Source organism: Pelodiscus sinensis, chromosome 8, assembly GCF_049634645.1.
Source record: "Pelodiscus sinensis isolate JC-2024 chromosome 8, ASM4963464v1, whole genome shotgun sequence".
NCBI lineage: Eukaryota > Metazoa > Chordata > Testudines > Trionychidae > Pelodiscus > Pelodiscus sinensis.
Window position 1 is genome coordinate 24,066,271 of NC_134718.1, and position 18,726 is coordinate 24,084,996.

At 45.3% G+C, this 18,726-nt stretch overlaps 1 protein-coding gene across 3 annotated transcripts in view; it reads right to left on the minus strand.

Annotated features, from left to right (window-relative positions):
- RTKN2 (rhotekin 2) overlaps positions 1-18,726 on the minus strand; it is a 68,444-nt gene that overhangs the window by 27,564 nt on the left and 22,154 nt on the right. For all 3 annotated transcript variants that reach the window (XM_075934886.1, XM_075934887.1, XM_075934885.1), the window contains 5 exons: positions 17,556-17,609; positions 16,404-16,521; positions 13,266-13,466; positions 12,229-12,323; positions 2,702-2,808 (listed from right to left, as the gene is read on the minus strand). In XM_075934886.1, coding sequence (XP_075791001.1) covers positions 2,702-2,808; positions 12,229-12,323; positions 13,266-13,466; positions 16,404-16,521; positions 17,556-17,609 — 575 coding nt within the window. The remainder of the gene's footprint in view (positions 1-2,701; positions 2,809-12,228; positions 12,324-13,265; positions 13,467-16,403; positions 16,522-17,555; positions 17,610-18,726) is intronic.

Sequence of the window (18,726 nt, forward strand, 5' to 3'; positions counted from 1 at the left end):
GCTGGCTCGGGGAGAAGGCGCTAGGCCGGGCAGTGTTGGGGTTCGAATTAACTTTGATAGGCGCTACACATACAAACCACTAGTTCAAACTTAATTTGAACTAGCGGAGCGCTTAATTCGAACTAGGTAAACCACATTCTACAAGGACTAACGCCTAGTTTGAATTAAGTAGTTCGAATTAAGGGCTGTGTAGCCAGTTAATTTGAACTAGTGGGAGGCTAGCCCTCCCCAGCTTGCCCTGGTGGCCACTCTGGGCACCACCAGGGAAACTCGTCTGCCCCCCTTCCGGCCCCGGAGCCCTTAAAGGGCCACGGTCTGGCTACGGTGCCCGTGCCAGGTGCAAGCCTGCCAGCACCCAGCCAGCAGAACCAGCCACCCGCTGCCACCCAGCCCTCCGCCTCTTCCCGGGACCAGGCTGGCGGCTCCCAGGAGCCTGCCCGGGGCCGCAAGAGGCGGGCGCCCGCCTGGTCTAGTGCGGACATCGTGGACCTCATCCACGACCTCCACACTAGGCACAGGAAAGTGGCCATCTAGGACAGGATAGCTGCCAGCCTAGACACCCAGGAGCAAGTTTGCATGAAAATCAAGGTGGTCCAGTGAGACCCCCCAACCCTGAGCCCTGAGCTTAGAATGGCCGTACTGGGTCAGACCAAAGGTCCATCTAGCCCAGTAGCCTGTCTGCCAACAGCGGCCAACACCAGCTACCCCGGAGGGGATGGACCGAAGACAATGACCAAGCCATTTGTCTCGTGCCATCCATCTCCATCCATTTCTATCCCCTGGCTAATACCACTCCATGGACCCAACCTCCATGAATTTATCTAACTTCTCTTTAAACTCTGTTCTAGTTGTAGCCTTCACAGCCTCCTGCAGCAAGGAGTTCCACAGGTTGACTACTTGCTTTGTGAAGAACTACTTTGTTAGTTTGAAGCCTGCTACCCATTCATTTCATTTGGTGTCCTCTAGTTCTTCTATTATGGGAACTAATGAAGAACTTTTCTTTATGCACCCTCTCGACACCGCTCATGCTTTTATAGACCTCTATCATATCCCCCCTCAGTCTCCTCTTTTCTAAGCTGAAAAGTCCCAGGCTCTTTAGCCTCCCTTCATATGGGACCTATTCCAAACCCCTGATCATTTTAGTTGCCCTCCCCTCTTCCACCCTCTCTCTTTCCCTCTCCCACCTCCTTTTCCCAGTCTCCCCAAGTTTTGTTCAATAAAGAGAGTTTCTATTTTTGAACACACGTGTCCTTTGTTTTGTACATCAGGAAGGGGGGCTAGGGAGGGGTAAGTGGAAGGAGGTGAAGGAGGAATGGGGTACGAGCCCCCGATGGGGAGGACTGGGGTGGCTCTGCGGGCTCCTTGGGGTGGAAGCTCTCCTGCAGCCCCCCGATTGACACCCCCCCCGGGTGGCAGCCTGCGGCAAGTGCAGTCGGGCTGATGGCCGAGTGCTGTGATGTGCCGAGTGTGGGCATTCAGGGCACTCCAAGCCAGGACTGCTTTGCTGTACCTCATCGAGTTAGACAAGCGAGCGGGGAACCCCTGAGAACTGTCTGTCCGGGGTGGGGGTCAGGTCCCTTTAAGCACAGCCTTCGGCTAGCCTGAGAGGGCAGCTCCACGCTCTAAGTCCTAACCTGATGCCCTGCTGGCACTGCTTCCGTCCATCCTTAACCTCGGTTAAGGGTCCACACAATGTGGACATGCCAGTTCGAATTAGCAAAATGCTAATTCGAACTAGTTTTTAGGTCTAGATGCACTAGTTCGAATTAGCTTAGTTCGAATTAACTAATTCAAAATTAAGTTAGTTCGAATTAGTGCTGTAGTGTAGACATACCCATCCCTATTTTACTTTAGCATAGCTCAGCTTTTTCAAAGGAATCCTATCCTATACTTGTTTTCTCAAAAAAACCCCAGAAGTGCTAGTAGTTCAATGGGGCTTACTCCAAAATTAAGTGCACTCTAAGCACAGTCAGTCGTAGCTTTTTTGGTAACTTGATTGAAATTGTGATTTAAATCAATCCACCCTGGAAGAAAACTTTAATGGCTTCACTAATGTAGCTAGTTACAAGAAGGAAACAAAGGAATGGCCTCTAATTTTTAAAAGGATAACTTTAATGTAAGGCACGCAGCTCTACATATCAATTTTCATACCAATTACAAACTTACAATTAATTGGCCTATATGCAGCAACCTAAGTTTTTTTACGGATAATAGCTTGATTTGCATATGATTTGTGTGTTTGAATATTCATTATTTGCATAATAAATACGCAAATAAGGTGTTACCAGTCCACTAAAGTTTGTGAATGGATCTGCCAGTCCCCAGTATAAAAAAGGTTGGGAACCACTGGTCTGCAAAAATTCCTGATTTCCAAGATGGGTAAGGACTGATTCTTCCCAATCCTGCTGAAGCTAGTCCTGGTGAGTTGGACCAGTATCAGCCAAATAAATGGGCACCAGAATGTGTGTGGATGAGTATCCTGTCACTCAGGGGAGAAGGATGGTAACCGCATGTAGAATCAACCAAAACAAAAGGCAACTGAAAATGTGGCCTGTATATAGTTGCAGTAAGGCAGTTAGCTCAGTGTAAACTAAAGTCTAAACTTAACCAATGACAAAAGTATATTGCTCAGTGAAGTTTGCAGAAAACTTAGAGGGAACTTGGGATAGTAGAGGATATAAATCAAATAAGCTCTTTTTACCTGCTGATTAAGAAATCCTGACATCACATCCTTGACCATGCAGGAGGGCTGAGCAACTAAGCGACAACACATGCTTCCATATAAGGGAAGCCAGAATGAGGATTCCTCTAAAAGAAAAAGTTAGAAAAGTTATAACTATTGCCCATAAATTCACAGATTAGATATCTGCATGCATTTTAACTTTAATAGGTCCTTAAGAAGTAAATCTCTTCACTTAAGAAAAGACTGAAAATAGGAGTTTGTCCTATTTCTTAACTTTTCTTTCTTTTGTATGGCTGACAGGTCTACAAAAAGCAGTAGATTGGAGGCACCATTCTTGACAGTAGCCATGCTGGTTTGTTCTTACGTTTGTAAGCATTTTATGGGTATCTTTAAATTTTTCAAACAATTTAGCCAATGTTTAAGTTAGGCTCACTGCTATAATTCTCAGAATCAGCACTAGCACCTTCTCTGAAGATAAATATACTTGCTAGACTCAACTCATTCAATATAGTATAGTGCTGCCTCCTAAAAGCCAGTTCCCCCCGCCGCGTGCTCCCCTCCCCCCCCCCCCCGCACTGCTGCCTCTATCAGAAGCAGCAGCTTGGGGCGGGCAGGGAGGTTACTGTGAAGCAGTCTCTGTCCATGGAGGTTCAAGCTCCCCATGGACAGTGGCCGTTCTTCATCCCACAGAGCAGACTCTGTCTGTGGCAAGCCTGGGCCCACCATGGACAGAGGCTGCTTTGCAACAGCAGCCCCTGTCCTCAGAGGGTCCAACCTCCAATTTCCTGCTGGCTTTTAATTCATTTAAAAGGCAGAGCTGCAGTGGGGGGGGTCGGGAGGGGGATAGAGACCTGCCATGAGCTCAGAATCAGCTGTCCCGGCTCACGCCGAGTCCCCCCTGCTGCGCTTCTGCTTTTTAAATGTATTAAGAGCAGAGGTGCAGAGTCTGGGACTGGGCACAAGCTGCTACCCCCCCTGCCCATCATGGAGCCAGATCCCCCCAGCACCAGCTCCTGCTCCTTCCCTTGATGCTTCTAACAGAGGCAGCAAGGTGGGGAAAAGCGACTAGTGGAGGGACTAGTCAACTATCCAATAAGCTTATGCTTATCAAATAGCCGAATAGTCGCTTACATCAACACTGTGATGCTAAGTAATGGTCAACAGAAAAGGGGTTCTAAGGAAAGATGTCTAAAATGTTACTCTTTATTGGGATGCAATTGCAGGATGAAAGTATGGAAAGACTCTCAGAGGCCACTATACTTCTGCAGGGAAATATTTTGAGTTATTAACTGTGATAAAACTATAAATACAAGATATCATCTTTTCTTTTCAATAAAAAACTAAAAGAAACAAGCTTTCTTTGGGAGAAAGCTATAAACTTGTAACAGATAAAGATACTATGAGCTAAAACAAAAAGAGTCCTAGGTTTTATGCACCTAGTCTGGAACATAAACTATTTTCTTTCTGCTTATTATGCTATTTGCTGTCATGCTTTCAGCAGCCCCCAGGTAGCCCTCTAGATCTGTAGCTTCTAGTAGTTACTTGTGCTGTCTCAAAACTGGGATCTACCTAGGAACAAGAAGTGTTGCCGAAAAGAATTCTTAATTAGAACCTCCAGTACAATAAAGCACTTATTCATGTACTTAAATGCCATGTTGGGCCTAAAAAACCTAATAGAGTTTGAGCCACAGCTCTGTTGATCTCCTCTCCTTCTGTCTACGGAGGAGAAAAACAATTATTTTTTCTGTGACATTGTTCCTTTCTTGTCAGGGAAGGAATTTCTATACAGATATTCTCCTCAAGATTGGAATGAGAACAGCAGAGGAAACTCAGCAGCACTTGGAGACCTTTGTGAGGGGAAAGGGAGGCATAGTACGTTCACAGCTTCTGGATACTTTATTCCCAGCCACTGCAAGACTATATAGTGAGGAAGATAGTATTGTGACCAGAAAAAAAAATGGTTATCTACCTTTCATAGCCATTGTTCAAAATGTGTTTCTGATGTCCATTCCCATAGGAGTATGTGTGTACTGCATGCATGATGGTCTGAAATTTTTCTTAGCAGTACCCGTTGGGTTGGATGTGAAAGTCTCCTGACATGGTGCTTTCAAGGAGCAGTATGTAAAGACGGTGTCAGCCTTCTCAGTTCCTTCTTGCCCTATTATTCTGACAGAGGGGAGGTGGGAGGAATTTGAATCGGATATGAGCAACACATTTAGAAGAACAGTTACGAAAGGTAGGTAAACATTTTTTCTTCAAGTGATTGCTCATGTGCAGGGCTTGACAAATGGTGGCAAAAACCGCTTGCCAGCCCTGTACTGCGCATGAGCAAGAACCACAATACGCATGCGTACATCGTGAATGAACGGGGCCCGCGGCTGAAATCTACTCGCTACGGGCGATTGTACTGCATTGCTTGCATTGATTGTATTGTAGATTGTATTGTTTGTCGAGCCCTGCTCATGTGCATTCCAATAGATGACTCATCAGTTCCCTCCAGAGCAGCGGTCAGAGATTACCTGGCTGCCGATTGCAGGACCGGCCTGCTGAAAGTCGCATCATTCCAGGTATATCACAGTGCTTCCTTGCGCAGCACTGAGAGGTCCCGCACCAAGACCAGTGTGCTCCACACTCCTGGAGCTGATGTTCATTCTAGTGTAGGTTGAGGACAGACAGCTGCCTCCATGAGTAGGAGTGTCAGACAATAGGCTCCCTTCTTTTTAGTGTGAGGCCTAAAGTTCCTGCATCTAAGGCACTTATCTATTTAACGGTCCTCATTGAGGCCCTTTAAGGCAGGAAGAGTGTGCATCATCCTTGGACACAGGCTTTCCGCAGTCCTCGCACACCTTAAACTCCTGAAACCACAGCATGCCCTAGTTAGGGGGACTGTAAAGTGGAGGAGGAAATACCCTCCCCCACGCTAACTACTCCAACTAGAACTGAAGTACCCTAACACCTAAACTAATGTGCTTGGCAATGTAAAAGGTGGAGAAGCTCCAATGATTGTCACTGGCAGCAAGAAGGAACCGAGAGGGTGAGGGTTGGTAGTGTTTTTTATACTGTGCCTCGAAGGCCGACGGTACCCCAAGGGAAAAATTCTCTGATGACTGTGCACATGAGAAATCACTCGAAGAACAAATGGGGCCGAGTGATAGGAGTTAAGTGGATTTTGGAGTGGAGAGATAGTGATAGTGATGAGGCTCTGGAGACATGGGACAACAATCCGAAGCTAGTGAAACAGAAGGGAAGAAAGAAAACTGAAAGAGCAGAGTGGGTTTAAAAAGGAAGGAATAATCAGATTAGAAGAGAACAGAAAAAAGGGAAACTAAAGATAGGAAAAAGGAAAAATAAACGTTATAAGAAGTTATTTTTTAAAGAGAGTTACATGTTAAAATATTGCAATGAAGTAGACATGAGTAGCATGTATGTATATACCCATGGGGTCCAATACTCTAGCCCAGTGTTTCCCAATTTTATTTGGCCATGGAACCCTTTTAAACTCGGAAGAATTTTGAGGAACCCCTACAGCCAGGAGGAAAATTTGTCAAGGGGAACAAAACTTCAAAAAACCAGGGAGACCTTGTGGCCAAAATGTAGTCACACATGTCCCGAGTGGGCTTTGGAAACGCAGAGTGGCAGCGGGGGAAGGGAGGGGAGGTGTCTGAAAGCTGGCAGGAAACCAGAGAAGGTTTAAGAGAAGGTCTCTTGGGGCGGGAGTGACCACATTCTCGCAGAACCCTTACTTTCACTTCGCGGAACCCCAGGGTTCCACTGCTCTAGCCACTAGTAACTATTTGGCCAGTTGAGCATGGCTAGTTGGCTTGAACTATGTGGCTATTTGGCTGGTTGAGTGTGGCTAGTTTGCTATAGCAATAGCTACTATAGTTGCTACTGCTTCAGAATTGATTGGACACCATGGATATACACTCTGGAGGCTAGGTGCAGAAATAGGGGATGCCCATCTCAGGTGCAGATCATCTTTTCTCTGGATACCATCCCCACTACGAATTACTTCTGAGCTTGAATATACTTCTGAGGCTCATGACTTGTTTTTGAATAAGCATTTCATTCAATATATACCCAGACTGCCTCATAGCCCTAACATGGGAATTATTTACATCTATTTAGGGAAAAACTCTTGCTACAATCTGCCTCTACACACAGAGAATTTCTCCCTTGCACTCTTTCCACAACTGCTTTATTCACAGTGAAACATGTTCCTACCTACTATTTAGGACACTAAGGCCTGGTCTCTGAGGGTATGTCTACACTACAGTGCTAATTCAAACTAACTTAGTTCAAATTAGTTAATTCGAACTAAGCTAATTCGAACTAACGCATCCAGACTAAAAAACTAGTTCGAATTAGCATTTTGCTAATTCGAACTAGCATGTCCACACAGAGTGGACCCTGAACCGGGGTTAAGGATGGCCGGAAGCAGTGCCGGCAGGGCATAAGATGAGGACTTAGAGCATGGAGCTGCTGTCTCAGGCTAGCCGAGGGCTGTGCTTAAAGGGACCCGACCCCCACCCCGGACAGACAGTTCTCAGGGGTGCCCCACTTGCAAAGCAATCCTGGCTTGGAATGCCCTGAGTGCCCACACTGGGCACATCACAGCATTCGGCCATCAGACCGGCTGCACTTGCCGCAGGCTGCCATCTGGGGAGAGGGGGCAATTGGGGGGCTGCAGGAGAGCTTCCACCCCCGGAAGCCCGCAGAGCCAGCCCAGTCCTCTCCATCGGGGGCTCGTGTCCCATTCCTCCCTCACCTCCTTCCACTTACCCCTTCCTAGCCCCCCTTCCTGATGTACTAAATAAAGAAAATGTGTGGTCAAAAATAGAATCTCTCTTTATTGAACAAAACTCGGGGAGACTGGGAAAAGGAGATGGGAGAGGGGAAGAGAGAGGCTGGGAGAGGGGAGGGCAACTAAAATGATCAGAGGTTTGGAACAGGTCCCATATGAAGAGAGGCTAAAGAAACTGGGACTTTTCAGTTTAGAAAAGAGGAGACTGAGGGGGGATAGGATAGAGGTCTATAAAAGCATGAGTGGGGTGGAGAGGGTGCATCAAGAAAAGTTCTTCATTAGTTCCCATAATAGAAGGACTAGAGGACACCAAAGGAAAGGAATGGGTAGCAGGCTTCAAACTAGTAACAGAAAGTTGTTCTTCACAAAGCAAAGAGTCAACCTGTGGATCTCCTTGCGGCAGGAGGCTGTGAAGGCTAGAACTAGAACAGAGTTTAAAGAGAAGTGAGATAAAGTGATGGAGGTTGGGTTCATGGAGTGCTATTAGCCAGGGGGTAGGAGTGGTGTCCCTGCCCAAAGTTTGTGGAAGGCTGGAGAGGGATGGCACGAGACAAATGGCTTGGTCACTGTCTTTGGTCCATCCCCTCCAGGGTCCCTAGGGTTTGCTGCTGTCGGCAGACCGGCTACTGGGCTAGATGGACCTTTGGTCTGACCCAGTACAGCCATTGTAAGCTCAGGACTCAGGGTCGGGGGTCTCAGTGGACCACCTTGATTTTCATGCACACCTGTTCCTGGGTGACCAGGCTGGCAGCTCTCCTGCCCTAGATGGCCACTTTCCTGTGCCTAGTGCGGAGGTCGTGGACGAGGTCCACGATGTCCGCACTAGACCAGGCGGGTGCCCACATCTTGCGGTCCCGGGCAAGCTCCCAGGTGCCGCCAGCCTGGTCCCGGGAAGAGGGGGAGGGCTGGGGGGTGTCGGGTGGCTGGCTCAAGCCATGCTAGGTGCAGGGTCTGCTAGCTGGGTGCTGGCAGGTTTGCACCTGGCATGGGCACCGTAGCCAGCCCGTGCCCCTTTAAGGGCTCCGGGGCCGGGAGGGGGGCAGAAGAGTTTCCCTGGTGTTGGCCAGAGTGGCCACCAGGGAAAGCTGGGGAGGGCTAGCCTCCCACTAGTTCGAATTAAGGGGCTACACAGCCCTTAATTCAAACTAGTAAGTTCGAACTAGGCTTAGTCCTCGTAGAATGAGGTTTACCTAGTTTGAACTAAGCGCTCCGCTAGTTCGAATTAAGTTCGAACTAGCGGAGCGCTAGTGTAGCGCCTATGAAAGTTAATTCGAACTAACGTCTGTTAGTTCGAATTAACTTTGTAGTGTAGACATACCTGATTCGAGGGATCCGAGAGAGAGAGAGAGAGAGAGAGAGAGAAAGTTTTCCCCTTGGACACCTAGAACTGTTGAGTGCGAAGATGAGAAATAAGGCCTATTCTGGCAAGGAACACTCTCTGGCAATGGCTGCTTCTGAGGTCATCTCCAGTGGTGCCGACACTATCAGTGCCGATGCGGGCCCAAGCATTTTCCTTATGGACGACTCTCTGATCTTCATGGAGATAACACTTGATCTCAAAGTCAGGCACCGTTCTTGATGGTGGTCCTCCAGGTTACTCAATCCTCCACCTGCATCTCTCAGATGTCTCCCAATGTTGCACTTTACCAAGGTGTTCTTAAGGATATCTCTGTAGTGCTTTCTCTGCCTACCACGAAACCTTGTCCCAGCTGAGTGCTTGCAATAGAAAAAATCTTTTTAGGCAAATGTATGTCAGGCATCCTGACCATGTGACCAGACCATCATAGCTACCCTTGGGCAATTATTGCCTCAGTGCTGCAGGAATAGAAAAGAGTTTAGAAAAGAGGAGACTGAGGGGGGATATGATAGAGGTTTATAAAATTATGAGTGGTGTGGAGAGGGCCGATAAAGAAAAGTTATTTATTAGTTCCCTAAATAGAAGAACTAGAGGACACCAAATGAAATTAATGGGGAGGTTTAAAACTAATAAAAGAAAGTTCTTCACACAGCGTGTAGTCAACCTGTGGAACTCCTTGCCAGAGGAGGCTGTGAAGTCTAGGACTATAATAGAGTTTAAAGAGAAGCTAGATAATTTCATGGAGGTTAGGTCCATAAAAGGCTATTAGCCAGGGGATAAAATGGTGTCCTTAGCCTCTGTCTGTCAGAGGATTGAGAGGGATGGCAGGAGACAAATTGCTTGATCATTGTCTTCGGTCCACCTTCTCTGGGGCACTTGGTACTGGCCACTGTCGGTAGACAGGATACTGGGCTAGATGGACCTTTGGTCTGACCCAGTACGGCCATTCTTATGTTCTTATGAATCAGCCTCTGCAAGGACACTAATATTAGTCCGTCTGTCTTGCCACATGCTGCGCAATATTCTCCTCATGGTACCTTTGGTGGAATTTCTCCAGATCTTTAATATGACGTTTATAGGGAGTCCAGGCTTCAGCTCCATACAACAACGTTGGAATGACAAAAGCACTGCATCTTGGCCTGCATCTTGATGTCAGAGTCATTGAAGACTCGCCTCCGTAAAAGTCCACAAGCCTCACTGGAGAGTCGGTAGTGGATTTCATTGTCAATGTCAACATTGCTGGACAGATAGCTTCCGAGATAGGGGAAGCTGTTGACATTCTCCAGCTACATGGGAAGGTTGAAGTAAGTTATGCATTCCAGCTACCGTAAATTAATCTTACATCACATTTCCATGCCATTCGTACAGTAGGAGGCTGATGGAAGCAAATGCTCCTCTCTGCTTCCCTTACTCCTTATGAGGAGAAGGAGTACTGGTGCTGACAAGGGTGCCCTTTGAGTTCAATCTAGCAGGCCTAGAATAGACCCACTAAATGGAACTCCAGGGCCGTGTCCAGACTCAGGGGTTTTTTCGGGAAAAGTAGCCTTTTCCCGAAAAAACTTCCCCTGCGTCCAGACTCAAGCCGCGTTCTTTCGAAATTATTTCGAAAGAACGCGGCTTTTCTTTCGATGGCGGTAAACCTCATTTCACGAGGAAGAACGCCTTCTTTCGAAAGCTCCTCTTTCGAAAGAAGGCGTTCTTCAATGTAAAGAGGCCGTCTTCGAAAGAGAGCATCCAGACTCGCTGGGTGCTCTCTTTTGAAAAAGCGGATTTCTCTTTCGAAAGATCCGCCTGCAGTCTAGACGCGATCTTTCGAAAGAGGCTCTTTCGAAAGAAGCCTGCAGTCTAGACATAGCCCAGATGATCAACTGTGGAAGCACTGATCTTCCATGTAGTGTAGACGTGCCCTTAAAGATTTCCATACCTACAGAATAAGAAGTATAAAATACAAACCAAAAAATCCCTACAAGTATTAGAATCATAGAGCTGGAAGAGACCTTAGAAGGCCATCAAGTCCAGCCCCCTGCCCAAGGCAGGACCAATCCCAATTAAATAAACATAGCCAGGGCTTTGTCAAGCAGAGACTCAAACACCTCTAGTGGTGGAGACTCCACTACTTCCCTAGGTAACTCATTCCAGAGGTTCACCATTCTCCTAGTGAAATAGTTTTTCCTAATATCCAACCTGGACCTCCCACCACAACTTGAGACCATTGCTCCTTGTTCTGCCATCCATCACTACTGTGAACAGTCTTTTTCCAGCCTCTTTGGAACCTCCCTTCAGGAAGTTGAAGGCTGCTATCAAATCCCCCCTCACTCTTCTCTTCTGCAGACTAAATAGAACCAGCTCCCTCAGCCTCTCCTCGTAGGTCATATGCTCCAGCCCCCTAATCATTTTGGTAGCACTCCAATGCATCCACATCCTTCCTGTATTTGGGGGCCCAGAACTAGACACAATACTCCAGATGTGGCCTCACCAGAGCTGAGTAAAGAGGAATAATCACATATCTGGATCGACTGGCAATGCTCCTCTTAATGCAACCTAATATGCCATTAGCCTTCTTGGCTACAAGGGCACACTGTTGACTCATGTCCAGCTTCTCATCCACTGTAATCTCCAGGTCCTTTTCTACAGAACTGCTACTTAGCCAGTTGGTCCCCAGCCTGTAATAATGCTTGGGATTCTTCCATCCCAAGTGCAAGAATCTACACTTGTCCTTGTTGAACCTCATCAGATTTCTTGTGGCCCAATCCTCCAATTTGTCTAAGTCACTCTGGACTCTATCCCTGCCCTCCAGTGTATCTTCCTCTCCCCCTAGCTTAGTGTCATCTGCAAACTTGCTGAGGGTGCAATCCATCCCCTCATCCAGGTCATTAATAAAGATGTTGAACAAAACTGGTTCCAGAACCGAACCTTGGGGCACTCTGCTAGAAACCAATCGCCATCCTGACATCGAGCCGTTGATTACTACCCGCTGGGCCTGACCTTCCAGTCAGCTTTCTATCCATCTTACTGTCCATTTATCCAATCCATATTCCCTTAACTTGATGGCAAGAATATTGTGGGAGACCGTATCAAAAGCCTTGCTAAATTCTTCCTTGATAAGGGATCAGAAGATATTAAAGTTGGCAAAAAATGTTACTATAAAAGTGATGTAAAATTTGGATCTGAACTTAGAGAGAAGTTTTACATGTCTTTTTTCAATTTAATTGGTGACACGTGTTTAAAATAGTTGAAGCATTTTATTTAAAGTACAATTGCCACATATAAAGTATCAATAAAATAATCTAAGTCTTGGAAGCCTTATAGTTTACTAAAAATGGAGATACATGATTTTATTAACTTTTTAAAAAACATCTTTAAATTAGAACCCTGTGTACTTACCATTTCCTGTAATGGTAAGGTTGTGGGTCCTGAAACTGTCCTCAACACTCTCCAACCCCAAACTGGTATGTGCCAGCAAACTGTATTTTGCACCACTGTGAAAATGAAGCAAGGGTTACATATTTCTACATGATTTTTCTTAGGCAGTTATTATAAGAAGTCTAGACAATTTTAGCATTAGCATGTTCAGATACCGTGGAATGGTTAATTTATAGGCAGCACTTGTTAATGGCCACCAAGTTCAGCTAATTACCAAGAGTCCACATATTCCCATTTTTTACTTTTTGTGATACTGTACCCACAAAATAGTTTGTGTATCTTTTTGTGAATATTCCAGTTGATCATGTATTCACATTGCTTGCACATAGCCATTCTAAAGGACTTTAATTGTAGCATTAGATGCCATTAAATAATTATTTTGTGGGGATACTCGGGTTATGACTGCCAAGTTCAGTTCTCCACTTACACTAAAACTAACTTGAGTATTTTCTTTTGCATTTATTCTAGTTTGAAAAACTATTTTATTAACTTTTGTAGCCAATATGCCATTATGCTTCAAAACATATTTAGTACTTAGCCTGGTCTGTTTTTTCATGCTAGTCAAAGGCCATATACAAAGTTTTATAGCACTCTGTGTTCTACACGTTGGTTTATCTTTGTAGCAGGGACCAAACCACATATTCTAGCAGGGCTGTAATATGGTTTTTTAATATTTGTATAGATGCTTTCTATTCAGAAAGAGTAGGCCATGTAGTAATGCAGAGCAATGACAGTAAGTTTTATAGTGCAGATGGATCCTTTGGCAAATTTGGGCTTATAAATCTCAGAACGCTGAGTTTTTGTTCTTTTTTCTAGGAAGGGGGAAAAAAAAAAATCACAATAAGAATTCAGCATAGTTCATATAGAATGCTGCTCTCTGATTGTCGTTTGAAATGAAAACAGTTTCACATGGGCATATGTTGAAATACTTCTATCAGCAATTTCCAATTACAAGATAATTGTATTTCTTGAAGGCTAAAAATAAGAGAGTAGCTTACCGTATCATTGGGTCAAGGAATGAAAGGGATTCAGGGTTGTCTTCTTCTAACAAAGAACTGATTTTTTTTCCTGTAGCTTTTCCAATGGATGTCTTAAGCTTCTTGGCTAGCTTCTTAGGAGTGTTAATTATAGTTGAAGATTGGTCTGTACAGCAACTATACACTTCAAAATTCACTTGGAAGTCTGGCCCCACTTCATCACTAAAAAACAATTTTTTTTAGATAATCAGTGAATTAAAACAAAAATAGTCATTTGTGGTGATAACATCCAACATTTTTATTATTAATGTTTAGCTATCACTATAGTTTTGTAAAATACTTTGTTTTAATGCCTTAATTTAATTTTACCCCCCCCCCCACACACACAGCAGCCCCACTCATTTAAATCACAGTAAGATTCCATTTCTGAATATGGAAAAGGCATATAGTTCAAGTAATCTCTCTCAGTGGTTTCCAACCTTTTTTATACAGTGTACTGGCAAACCCATTTACAGACTTTTGGCGGTCCAGTAACACTCTTTGCATATTCATTATGCAAATAATGAATGTGCAAATAAAATGTTACTGGTCTACTAAAAGCCCCAGCCTCCAGAGCTGCTGTGAACAGCCAGCTTCAGCTCTACTATCCCCCCCGCCCCTTGAGGCTTAGAGCCCCACTACCACCATACCTCCCAGTGTCAGCCTCCTGTTCCCAGAGCCCCACTGCACTCAATCCCCCCCACACCCCTTCCCCATACCAGCCCCCAATATTAGCCCTGTCCTCAGAGCCCCCCAGTGCTAGCCCTACCCTCATAGCCCCCCTAGTACTTGCCCCACCACCAGGGCCCTTCAGTACTAGCCCCACCCCTGAAGCCTCAAGTGCCTACCCCACCCCCATTAGCTAGCCTCCCAGCCGCCAGCTGAGCACTGCTGCCCAGGTTGCGGCTGCTCTGGGGAGCAGAGCTGGAGTACACTGCCCAGCACCTCCTCTCCCACCACAGCTGTTGGGAGAGCTGTGTCCTGCCCACCTCCTGGTCACGGAAGAGCAGTTTGCTATCTCCCTTATCATTAATGTGAAGGGCAGCCAAAAAGTTAATTCATTTGTATATGATTTTTTTTCCAAGATAGTTTCGCAGGAAAGACCTTTACACAAAATGAGAATCTGCATTTCTCAAAAGTGGAATGGAACAAACCAGCTCTTCCCCCTAGTATTTCTGGATAAAAGCAGATAAAGTGAGACAAGGAATAGGAGAGTTGTTTTTGGCATGCAGGTGGGGTTCCTTCAAAGAGCAAATTGCCAAGTTTCCTGCAGATAAGAGTCAGTGTTTCCCAGACACACGATGTAACACTGCACCCCTACTGAAAATCAATAGCTTAATTTTCTTTAGCTCGTTGTATACACCAGTATCCATAAGACAAAACACAATAATTCAGCAGCCCAAGGGCTGAGCACAGAGAGCTGTGACAGAGGAAGGAGGCTGCTTGGAGTGACCCGCATGGGGACTTGGGTGGAAAGTGACAGGTTCCAGCACGTGGGGGAATTAACAGAGATTAACAGCTTGGCATTTGTGCAGCTGCCAGTGGCAGTGCTGCGAGGGAGAATTGCACCACCAGTACCAGGTCACTCTTGCCCACTGCACAGACTCTGGGCCAAAGTCAGACCTATCTTGGCCAGGGTAGGGCACAGAGGTGGACAGCCCACAGACAGGGAGGCCCCCGTCACAGCTAGGCTGGGCAACAGCAGGACAGAGGATGGGTGGGATTCTCACTCAACCCTTCATGGTGTGGCGTGACTGGGCCAGCGCTGTGCGGAGCCACCCATGTGACCTCTTTCCAAGCTGCTTTGCAGAAAGAGCCTTACTGGGCTCCGCACGGTGCCTCTTCCAAGAGCTGTGGTGGGAGGGGAGGCATTGGGCAGTATTCCCCGGCCCTGACTCCCAGAGAAGCCACAGCCCGGCAGCCAGCAGTTTGCAGGCCGGCACTGGGCCGTGGACCGATGGTTGGGAACCGCTGATCTAGTTAAATACGGAAGTGTTATATACCCATGGAATCTGGGCTCCTAAAGAGAAGATTTCAACATACAGTAAACTTCCAATAATCCGGCACCTTTAGGAGCCAGGGGGTGCCGGATTATCAGATATGACGGACTATAAGAAGGGGGGGCTATGAGGGGTCTGGAGTGGAGTGGGAGGGGATGCCACCCCAGACCTCTCATAGCCCCCCCCTTACGATAGTCTGGCTCTGCCCCAGGTGACCCTGATTCAGCTGCTGCTGGTCAGTTTCAGCAGCAGCTGAATCGGGGATGCCTGCAATAGAGCAGCTCGGGTGCTGCCGGGTTGGTCCCGCAGCGCCGAGGAGTGGCGCTACGGCACCAACCCAGCAGCATTCCAGCTGCTTTGCCCCAGGCTTCGGGATTCAGCCGCTGCTGAAACTGACCAGCAGCGTCAGTTTCAGCAGCAGGCTGAATCCTGACGCCTGGGGCAGAGCAGCTGGGGTGCCGCGGGGTTGGTCTCGTAGCGCCGCCCCTCGGCGCTGCGGAACCAACCCGGCAGGATCCCAGCTGCTCTGCCCCAGGGGTCCCCAAGTCAGCCGCTGCTGAAACAGATCAGCGGCTGATTCCAGGAAGCCCCGGGCAGAGCAGCTCTGTCCCGGGCTTCCTGGAATCAGCCGCTGATCTGTTTCAGCAGCGGCTGAATCGGGGACCCCTGGGGCAGAGCAGCTGGGGTCCTGCCGGGTTGGTCCCGCAGCGCCGTCCTTTGGCGCTGCGGGACCAGCCCGGCAGTACTCCAGCTGCTCTGCCCCAGGCGTCCCCAAGAGCAACTGGGGTGCTGCCGGGTTGGTCCCGCAGCCCCGAGGGGCAGCGCTACGAGACCAACCCGGCAGCACCCCAGCTGCTCTGCTCCCGGCTTCCCCGATTCAGCTGCTGGTCAATTTCAGCAGCAGCTGAATGGGGGAAGCCTGTCAAGCTGCCCCAGCACTTCTGGGTTCCTGATGGTGCCGGACCATCAGGAGTCCCGGAGCACTGGATGCCGGACTAATGGAGTTTTACTGTACAAAGTAAACAGAATAAGTTCCCTTTATTTCAGTAACTGTTTAATCAAGACCTATCTTATGTTCTTAAGATAACACATTTACTTTGTTAAAAAAATTAATACTCACAATATGGTTACATTTTCAAAACAGATATCAGTTAATCCTTTATCCACAAGAACCATGTCTGTATCAAAAACTTCAGCTCCCATTTTAAGTAAACAAAATACTGCGAATAGCTGTGATCCTGAGGAAGAACCAAAGAAATGTTTTTGAAAGATGTTATGGAATACATTGTTAAATGTTTCCTGTAAATGAGTCAAGAAAATGAGTTTAAATTAAATTTAAACTGAAACTGTTACGTTGTCAAAGAATCCTTGTAGTCATAAATTATGTATTCTAGAATGTTATGCATTTTGTAGTTGAACCATCAAAGCTGCTGCATTAGTAGAGCAACATTTTTAGAAAGAAAAATTAATTTAAACTTTTACTCAAGCATTCCTTTCTACAGGTGTCTATTTGCCAATAATTTCAGAAACCTCAGTAAAAAGTATGTGCTCAATAGGATTGAATGCTTAAAGCAAAACAAAATATCTAAACACCAGAGCATATACGGTATTATAAATGCACTAATGGATTAGAGAGTGTTTTGCCATATTAAACCCTCTGACCCTATTGAAAAATCAAAGTGAAAGCAATGCCAAGTGACAGCTGGAAAAGATTTAGAGTTAATCTCCATTATATAGTAAAATGCATGCATTTTTGAAGCTTACCAAATAATCCACTTAACACTAACAGACAGAACTTTCATTTATTCTTTTTCTCTTTCAGCAAAGGCATCTCCCACCAAATACTCTTTCAAATTCAAGGGAAAAGATGCTACTAAGTTTATTCATAATTGTTTCAGCTTTTAGTCAGCTTAGTAGTGCCACTATTCTATTCTTCCATTGGAGTTTCCATCTTTCTCTAAAGCATCCCAAACGCCCACATATTCTATAGTATTATAGTTTCATTTAACTCAGATATACCCGTTCTTGTCCACAGCACCACTTTCTCAGTAGAAGCTATTTAAATTAATAGAAACTTCACAATCCTAACCTATTTTAAAACTTCTACCACCATTACCTTCAGAGAAAAGCTACTGAGCAGTAGCACAACTAGTCCACAGTTCTACAAAATTCTCTCAAAAATATAGGTGAAAATGAGGGTCTCAACTTCATGTCCAGTTTACACTGTGATTAATATTATCTGTACATAAGAGTTCAATAAAATCTAACATACTTTCTTTATTGTTGAAGTGTTCAGAGCCTTTCCACATTAATGGTATGCGAATACCTAAAGAAGCAAAGGAAAAAATTAAATTATAAGACCTATCGTCCAAATAAAACAGAATATTTCTGATCTATTTTTCTGGATGTAATAGGGCCTATACTTTCTCTCCAACAAATAGCATAACTAATTCAAGCATAACCACTAGTGCCAAAAGAAACTTCATAATTTAACTAGTTCAATATGAAATGTCATTCTCTTTTAAAATATTCTTTATCCAAGCATAGTTTATAATCTTATTTAAGAATATCTGAAATAAAATCTCAGGGTGGCTGCTATAACATGGCTCTGAGTGATATTTAAGTCCACCATACAGTGAAGACACATTAAATGATATACTCTTCATATGTTTGCCTTGGGAACCACTCATTTTGCTGCAAGACAGACAACTCCTCTATGTTTAAAGGCAATCTTGTAGAAATTTAACAAGCCAAGAATAAGCCCTTGCCACACTGAGTCATTCAGCAAATTCCACTTGTATTACATACTAAGTTTGGATCACCTTAAATGACACAAAAATTAATAAAAGCTTCTTAGTTAAAAGAAATGGCTATCTTTTACTTTATAACCATATTAAAGGGCAGAGCAGCTTAATTCTTCTAATTCTTGCTGTAAATAACCAATAATGGAGTTGGTATTTCTTTAAGTAGAATTATTAGTTCATCTACCGTTATTCAATGTTATCTGACACTACCTATCATTATTTACAGATTTATTCCTCAATACAGATCACCTGAAATGAACTCTAAAACAAAGTTGACTCCAAAGTACAATGCAGCAACCTCAAAAAGAGCATGCAATATATTAGGTGACTTGGAGAAGCATCATTGAATGGTATTAAGACAAATATGCTGGTTTTCATTAAAAATCTTTAACATTTTATTTTTTTATAGAGGAACTGCAGCAGCTGTGGAGTTGGTCTGTCCAAAAAAATACAGGAAAAAAAAAACACAATTACTTCTGCAGCAAGTTCCGTCTGTCAGTTATTCCAAGAGGTTTTTGCATCTAAGGTTTCTTCTTGTTTCAACTGTAATAACCTTAATGCTGGTCCAAAGTGTTTGATTTGTTCAGCACAAATGTTATCCAGACCAGCATCTTTACCATTCTTAGAGGCATTTTCCTG